Source organism: Harpegnathos saltator, unplaced genomic scaffold (assembly GCF_003227715.2).
Source record: "Harpegnathos saltator strain DR-91 unplaced genomic scaffold, Hsal_v8.6 scaffold629, whole genome shotgun sequence".
In the NCBI taxonomy this organism is placed as follows: domain Eukaryota; kingdom Metazoa; phylum Arthropoda; class Insecta; order Hymenoptera; family Formicidae; genus Harpegnathos; species Harpegnathos saltator.
This window is the reverse complement of record NW_020230459.1, coordinates 1-8,748: the sequence shown is the minus strand read 5'-3', so window position 1 is coordinate 8,748 and position 8,748 is coordinate 1. Positions and strand designations below refer to the sequence as shown.

The 8,748-nt window shown below is 33.9% G+C and overlaps 1 protein-coding gene across 2 annotated transcripts; it reads right to left on the bottom strand.

Moving 5' to 3' along the window:
* Positions 1-1,657: 1,657 nt before the first annotated feature.
* LOC112589847 (uncharacterized) lies at positions 1,658-2,954 on the bottom strand. Of its 2 annotated transcripts, none has more exons than XM_025304605.1 (5): positions 2,812-2,954; positions 2,530-2,693; positions 2,320-2,455; positions 2,079-2,206; positions 1,658-1,937 (listed from the first exon to the last, which is right to left on the bottom strand). In XM_025304605.1, the coding sequence occupies exons 1-3, from the start codon at positions 2,903-2,905 to the stop codon at positions 2,390-2,392; spliced, it is 324 nt and encodes a 107-aa protein (XP_025160390.1). In that variant the 5' UTR covers positions 2,906-2,954; the 3' UTR covers positions 1,658-1,937; positions 2,079-2,206; positions 2,320-2,389. The 2 variants fall into 2 exon arrangements, with proteins under 2 accessions (XP_025160390.1, XP_025160391.1); XM_025304606.1 differs by having other exon boundaries at positions 1,658-1,839.
* Between the last annotated feature and the right edge of the window lie 5,794 nt (positions 2,955-8,748).

The window sequence follows — 8,748 nt, the reverse complement described above, 5'->3', positions numbered from 1 at the left end:
AACAATATTATACATGGAAAAATGTGAGTCTATACAGTTAACGAAAATTTAGGGAAAATGTTTAAAATTGAGAAATTTCTGCTGCAATGAAATTTATTACAATAGGAACAACAAATGTTGAGAAGCTATTGAGGCCAAATAAAATATTAAATTAGATACTACATCCTAAAGGAGGAGCGCAACCTTTTCGTTCGCAGGAAAGGCGAATCTCATTCATACATGCGTGTCAGGGAACCGGTCCATAAAACATAAAAGTTTACGACTACGGTTATTTGTTTTCGATAAAGACAAGGATCCGCCATTCAGCACGCAGCCACTTTGAAAAAAATGTACCGCGCCGTTCGGTACGGCCGACGGTCATCTCTCGAATTATTCGTTCTCTCCCCAACCTCTCATAGAAATAACAAAAAATTCTATCGTACAGACAATCAACCGTTAGACAGTCAGTCGTTGGTCAGTCGATCAGTCGGACGTCTGGTAGAGATCTGAAAAATTTGCACCGAGTGAATCGTCAAGAAAATGGATATGGAAGAAATAGAAATCGAAACAGTTTTCAGAAAGATTAAAGAAAATCGCTACAAGCCCGCGGAATATGCCATAGTTGTAAGTAATGTGAAAAGTGTAATTTGAAAGTTTTGTGTGCGTGTGTATTATTTTCATACTTCGTCATTTGTATATTTGTCTCTTTTCAGTGCTTTTGTGAACGTGGAAAAGTGAAAATTACTAAACCAAATAGAACGAAAGGCTATTTTTCTATCGCTGAAAGGCAAAGAGTCCGTTCATCGAGGCACGGCATTACATATAAAATGCCGGGCATGTTAGCTGCCCAGCACGAAGCTGTAGTCCCGGCAGTAATAGTAAGCTTTTTATAAATATTCTATAATATAATAATTATTAATAATATTAATAATATTAATTTTTTCAGTGTTTCGGTGGGATCATGCCTATGCAACATACATTAAAATAGCAGGATACGTTAGTATAAGTGATCGTAAGATTAAACATTATTTTAGATTGGGGGAAAGAAATATAGATGAAGAAATCTTAAATGATTTATGGCACGGAAGAAATTTATATGATGTGTTTAATTTAAATGATTTATTTAATAATTATAAAAATGTAAAACCGGATGTAGAAGAAGATTGGTAAAGTAAAAAAATTTTTATAATATAAAATACGTGTGCATTTATTTTCTGAACCCTTATTTCCTCCCGGTGGGGTTTTAGCCGGTAAGAGTCCGGCATAACCCTCGCCTCCCCCCAAGAGGCGAGGGTATCCATGAGGATTTCCCCATCGTAAACAAAAAAAGAAATAAAATAATAATAATAAATAATTATATATATATATATTTGAACGTTATATTTTTTCAATATACTTTATGTAATACGATTTTTCTTTTAGCCATTATATAAAAATAATATATTTCAGTAAGAATCATATAATTTCTAGATGCTGTTACATATTGTTAATATAATTTAATAAAGTATAATAGTGAACAATATATTTGCTTATTTTTTAACTACATAAATACAATTATACAAAGTTTATTCAAAAAGAAAAAGTTTATACAAGGAAATAAATTTGTTTTGTGATAATTTTTAAAACATGTTTAAAAAATACATTTTTTAAGCTTTTTTTGATTATTACTATGTACTATTATTAAAGTTTTTAATAATATAACATGATTAAATCAAATTGGCTCTTTAGGCCGGAATCGTGAAAAATTCCGTGGCAGTCAACGTGTTAATCGATATTGGATTTACTTTTTGTCGGTACAGTCTTATGAAGATTCCACAAACTTCAGTGTGTAATCATCGCTTGCGGTAATAAGAACCGGATCTGCAGGATGGAAGACGAGTGCTCTAACAGCGTCAAAATGCGAACGTATATTTAGCATTCCATGTTTTTCTGAAGGTCTCCTTCGTGCTGGGAACCATCTGTGCAAGAAATCACCATCGCAACCATCATCGGGAACCATCGCAAGAAATAATATGTTAAGAGTATCAACAAATTGTAACTCTCACATAGCTGAAAAAAGCGATTCGACTGAAATACAGGGGAAAATTCTTGGAACTTACATCGTACGATATTTCTGCATCATTGTTAACACATAACTGTTCTAATTCTCCTAATTTCAGCATGGAATCACCGCCTTCTTTATTATTTGGGCGTCTTGGATCTTGTTGTAATTCTCTATGTAATAAATCTACAGGCATCATTAGATTATGTAATTATATGTGACAATATTACAAAATAGCTATTATTGTAACAGGTTTATATTTTATCCTAAAGTACACGAATAAAAAGGGATTTACTAACCCCTTTGAAGAATTCATTCATCCAGATGGATAGAACTAGGTGGCGATTCTTCAATTTCTGTGAGGAGATTTTATTCATTTAATACTTCTGCCTCTGCATCTGTATCAACATCTTTCGCCAGAAGGGGGATAGATGCCTGAAAAATAAGAAATTATGTTAACAAATAGCGTGAACAATATCATTAAAACTCAAGATAATAGTAAACGTTACTTTATTTGGTTTGGTATCCGTAATTGCATCATAAATTTCATCCTCTTCATCTCCTTCTTCCTCTTCCATGTCCATGTCTGTATGTCCCAAAAATTCAAAATTCGCTATAACAGCTGCTTCTGTATCTAATATCATTGCTTTTCTGCTATAGAAGATGGCTGTTGCTGAAACAATAAATCACATATAAATGTATAACAGAATCGTAACTATCCTAACACAGCTTAATTCTCTTAATTAAGTTCATATTATTTTAAAAATATAAACGTGTTTATTTATCTCTACCTTTTTCGGATGTCCCCTGGAGTATAAGACTTACATCGGATGATTCTTGTCTGTTCTGTGTTCCCTCATTTCCATTTAATGCTGGAGTATCCATTTCATCTGAGTCTGTATTATTATAACACAGGTTGCGTGAAAAGTTCCCAGAGCGAAACTGAAATAAAGAATACCTAATTCTAGAAATGATTTTATTCTTCAATATAGTCTCCATTAACTTCAATACACTTGGCCCGATGGCTCTCCAATAATTTTATTCCATCACGGAAGTGTGTTTCTGGAAGGTCTGCGAAATATGCCTCTACGGCTGCTATAGCTTCTTCATTCGACAAAAAAATGCTTTCCACGGAGGAATTGTTTCAGGCTTCGGAACAGATAGAAGTCGCTGGGTGCCAAATTTGGCGAATACGGTGGATGATCAAGCAATTTGTACTTCAGTTCATTGAATTTAGACATTGACAAAACACTTTTGTAAGCAGGTGCGTTGTCTTGGTGAAAAATGATTTGTTTGTGTTGCAAACCAGGTCTTTTCTCATGAATTTTTGCATCCAAATGATCCAAAAGGTTACAATAATATTCAGAGTTAATTGTTTTACTTTTTTCCAGATAGTCAATTAACAAAATCCTTTCAGTATCCCAAAAAACTGATGTCAAAACCTTTTTTGCCGATCTTTTATGCTTTGTTTGCTTTGTAGCTGAACATCTAGCTTCAGTTCACTGTAAACGTTCCTGTTTCAATTTAGGATCATGGTGATAGATCCAAGTCTCATCCAGTTATATAACGACGCACAAAATTGATTTTATTCTTCTTAAGACGATCCAAATGACGCTGAGAAATTTGCTTTCAAGCGAGTTTTTGTTGAATTTGTTAACTTATGCGGCACCACTTTTCCAAACACCTTTTTCATTTATAATTCTTTATGCAAAATATGCCGTATCCGTTCATCTGAAATGCCTATGGTATGAGCAATTTCACGCGTAGTCACATTTGGATCTTCAGAAACAATAACATGTATTTGCTCAATGATTTCTAGTGCTGATGCGCTTTTTGGATGTCCACTGCGTGGATCATCTTCAATGCTTGTACAACCACGTTGAAACTCAAGTATCCACTTACAAATCATTGTTTTTGAAGGAGCAGATTCCCCTAACACATTTACCATCTCGAAATGAATTTCCATTGTCTTTAAACCTTTTTTAACAAGGAACTCAATCACTGCACGTTGTTTCAAATTTTCCATTGCAAACAAATATACTGATACGTCAACTTCAATTAGCTTGTAAACACAGGAAGAATTGACAGATGGAAATGAAACCTAATCTAGGTTCATGTGAACAGTAGAATTATAAATTGTAGTCGTTTACTTAAGGCTCGTCTACAATAGCTGTAAGAGTAAGGCTGTAAGGCTATAACGTAAGCTGTCAGCAAATGAAAATATTCATTTCGTGCCTTGCAACCTTACAGCCTTACTCTTACAGTTAATGTAGACGAGCCTTTATGTCCGCGACCGTGCAACCGGCTTAGCTGCGCTCCGCGATGGGGACGTCTGATTGGCCGCCGAAGAGCCAATCACCGCCATCGACAGCCGCTGCTCCGGTGGAAACTTCAGGCTGCGTTCCAATATTCATTATCAGTACTGAAAATATATAATTTGTGTTGCACATACTATAGATTTTCTCTGCTAGAAGTGAATATCGGAACATAGTCTCAGGAATCGCGGAACGCCCTGACCCGGGAGATAGCGCTCTCTCCCATAGGCACGGTTGCGTTAGTAAAGCCAGCGGCACACAGTGCTTGTTTTCGTGCTGGATTGCTTGCTGGATGAAAATATTGCATTCTGATTGGTGCATTTCCATCCATCTTCGAAAATATACCAATCAGAACGCAGTATTTTCATCCAGCAAGCAATCCAGCACGAAAACAAGCACCGTGTGCCGCTGGCTTAAGTTTCGCTCTAATGAGTCTATGGGTGCATTCCGTTTCACGCATATGCGCGCATTTTTTATAATATACATGACATAAACTATAGATAAATGCGCGCGTATGCGTGAAACGGAACGCACCCTATGCTCCGTCGTCAGTCGCGCCAGCTAATCCAAGATGGCCGTCTCATGGCGTGCATGGCGGGCTTCCGTCGGCAAAGAAGATGTCAACATTGAGTTAGACTTCATTTTCCTGAAAAGTGGAGGAGATAGTATTGGTACGAACGAAAACCTCTAGACGATATAATTTTAATTTCTGATTAGTAACACGGTTTAAGTAGTATGTCTGTTAGTTGTGAAACGTTTGTGAAACGTTGTTGTGAAACGTTTTCGACAAATGTGGGTGCGTGTAAACAATAAATATCGAAGAATTATAATTCCTCATAAATATTAATATAAATTACATAATGTGGCATCAAATTAAAATTAAAATATATTAAAATGACGCGATTAGGTGGAAACGTGGAGTACATGGAGATAAACGAGGTAAAAATATAATTACAAATGTGTGAATATATATATTTATAAATTAATAGATTATTATTATATACAATTGTATAATTGTAATATGTGTTTAATTTTGATACATCATAATATCACTCATGTTTATGGCATAATTCTTTGCAGTGGAATTATTTTGCCAATATCGTTAACTATGGAGTGAAGTCTGTGCAAGATTAGAGAAAGGTTTACACAAGGAAAATAGCAGAAGAAACAAATGGATGATAAACAAATATCAGATAAGAGTTAATATTCATATATGTGTGTGTATGTGTGTGTGTGTGTGTGTACATATAATAAAAGATTAATTATGTACGTGCTGTCTGTGTGACTGTGAATATTGTCAGACTGATTCTTTTCTTAAATTTATTTTCTTATTTCAGCTCCGTAGCAAACCATATGCTTGCAGAACATTTATAGCTGGAGAACAATCTCCTGCGGAGTAAAATTGTCAGTCTGTGCCTTGATGCGCATCACTCATGCAGCATCGTTCTTTGCATTGGAAACAATGTACCATCATCGTTAGCTGTGGAATAAAGTTTATACAACATAAAACAAGGAACACATAAAGAAGTAAAGGAACAAATATCAGATGAGTAACTTATATTATTATTATATTTATTTATATAAAATAAATATAAATAAATATAAATAAATAAATAACTTATATTTATATAAAATAAAGTATTAAGCACCTATATACTGAAAATAATTGCACATGTTATCAGGTTGATTGTTGCTTTGTAATCAATTTTGTTATTTTAGCCTTCCAGTTAACCATGTGCTGGTGAAAGAAAACTTGAAATTATATCTAACATGGAATATAAGAGTACATCTGTCACCAGCAGTGCAACGACTGATTGACAAACCAAAAGCAGGTTCGTAAAATATATTTATCATCTTACTTTCATTGATGCCTTCAACAGGCTTTCTCAGTGTTTACGCTTGTATTCTGTATCTGTTGATTTTGATTTCTTTTAACAAAGTGGATATGTTATCTATATTCGCATATGTCAAACTTTTATTGTTATTTCAGATTGTGATTTCTGAAACCTCGAGGATAGATACTTTAACATTTCTTTAGCAAGATGAAAAATCATATATTGAAAATGGATGATGCAACAGCCGTGAGAAATCAAGGAGTAAAAAATAGAACACCTAGAATTATGAAAAGAACAGGTACTATAAATTTATACATTTATTTTTCTTTTTCCAATTCTAATAACGAATGTAATATTAACGACAAATCCGTATCTTCCATATTTTCTAATTTGTTCCAAATATATCGCAGGTCGTGTTCTCTTTGTGAAAATGTGTCGCACTTTGATCTCATCCAAAATGCAGGATGGGACAAAACGTAAATGTTTTTTCTGGTGCTCGCTCAAATTAGCTGTAAATAATAATGAATTGTAAGAATAATAATTTGACAAAATTTTGAAGAAGAAAGCAATAGAAATTTCACAATATACCTATAAAGTCTACAATTGTTGAATGTTTCTTCACGCTTTTTTTAAAGTTCCTGGTTGTGCCTCTCGGAAATATTATTTGTTCGATGAAGTTATTATTTCAAATCCTTCTTTTTATTATTTCTGCGGGCAAAAGAGCCAAAGATATAAGAGGAGCTTAGTTGCTCCCCAACCCACTTCTTCTCCATCGCCTCTTAATATTTTTTGTTTGTCAGCGTTCCGCACTATTGCCTGTAAAGAAAATAATGTAAGAAAAGTTGACATCCATTTCTATTTGTTATTATGTACGCGTTATCTTTTATTACCTGGCTATAATGAAAAAAAAGCAGCCAATAACTTGAGCGCTTGAAAAAATTGTTTGTAGCGCGTTTCCGCTCAATTTTCTCAATTACTTAATACTTTATTGTGTATAAATATAAGTTACTTATCTGATATTTGTTCCTTTACTTTTTTATGTATTCCTTGTTTTATGTTGTACAGGGTGTCTCATAACTAATGTTGCAGAGCTCATAGAGACATAGAACGGTTTAAGATAATCATATAAGTCCAATATCGTTTTGGCGAGATTTGCAATAATTATCGAGTTATTAATGACAGAAATCTGAAGAGTAGGAGCGCGCCGACATAGATGATTGGAGAAGCGTTGCAGCTATTTCGACAAGAGCGCGGCCCAGTCGATCCAGAAACTGTTGCCGGTGCGCGGCAAGGGGACGGACAACGTGTCGCTATTCGTTTTTTATTTCGCCACTCCTACGTTTCGCAGCATTCTGCCAGTAGTTGCTAGATCGATTGACCCGGGAGGCTGCGACGCTTCTCCAGTCATCATTTCGGCACGCGCTCACTCGTTAGATCTGTCTGTCATTAATAATTCGATAATTATTGCGAATCTCGCAGTATAACTGACAATAATTTTAAAACGTTAGCGTGTAAAAAGATATGAGGATGAAGCACATTGCCCGATCCTACCAACCTGGGTAATAACATATATATATATATATATATACATATATATATATATATATATACATATATATATATATATATATATACATATATATATTATATATATATATACACCGAGTGTTTCAGATCACACGAATCATCCGATTTTTTCGTTAACGCGACACTTTAGAAAAAAAACATTTCAGACAAAAGCTGTAGAACTTCAAAGGATCTATTTACTGACGCTATGAATTTGACCTTGAGATAACCTGGAAAAAGTCCAGTCAAGATCAATATAAAAATCTTAAATGGATAACCCAATTTTTTATTATACCGTCTTTTTCCACAAATTAATTTGAACAACTTTTGTCTGAAACATTTTTTTCATTTACCTAATATTTTTCTAGATATCGAAGGAAAATTTGATAACTTTTTCTCATATTTAGCTCACAATATCTTGCTAACTATTTGTCGGAAGAAAAAGTGGTGCTAGACTTTCTTATTTATTTAGTCTCAAGAATATATTGTTACAATAGCGCCCTGATTTTTGTTAATTGTGATGACTTTGAAATTTCTAAAAGTCAGAAAGATAATAAAAGTGAGGGCGTTGTTTGTAACAATATATTCTTGAGACTAGAGCAGAATAGAGCAGAAAAGTCTAGTACCACTTTTTTTCTGACAAATAGTTAGCGAGATATCGTGACTTAAATATTGAAAAAAGTTATCAAGTTTTCCTTAAATATTTCAAAAAATATTAGGTAAATAGAAAAACGTTTCAGACAAAAGTTGTTTAAATTAATTAGTGGAAAAGAACGGTATAATAAAAAATTGGGTTATCCATTTAAGATTTTTATGTTGATTTTGACTGGACTTTTCCCAGGTTATCTCAAGGTCAAATTCATAGCGTCAGTAAATAGATCCCTTGAAGTCCTACAACTTTTGTCTGAAATGTTTTTTTCTAAAGTGTCGCGTTAACGAAAAAATCGGATGATTCGTGTGATCTGAAACACTCGTGTATATATATATATATATATATGTTATTACCCAGGTT

What these genes read in the sequence shown, in the direction of transcription:
- LOC112589847 (XM_025304605.1), bottom strand. Translation starts at nt 2,905, where the DNA reads ATGGATACTCCAGCATTAAATGGAAATGAGGGAACACAGAACAGACAA. An exon ending in CCAGGGGACATCCGAAAAAG is followed by an intron (nt 2,694 to 2,811) that starts GTAGAGATAAAT and finishes TTATTGTTTCAG; the next exon opens with CAACAGCCATCTTCTATAGC. An exon ending in CGGATACCAAACCAAATAAA is followed by an intron (nt 2,456 to 2,529) that starts GTAACGTTTACT and finishes CTTATTTTTCAG; the next exon opens with GCATCTATCCCCCTTCTGGC.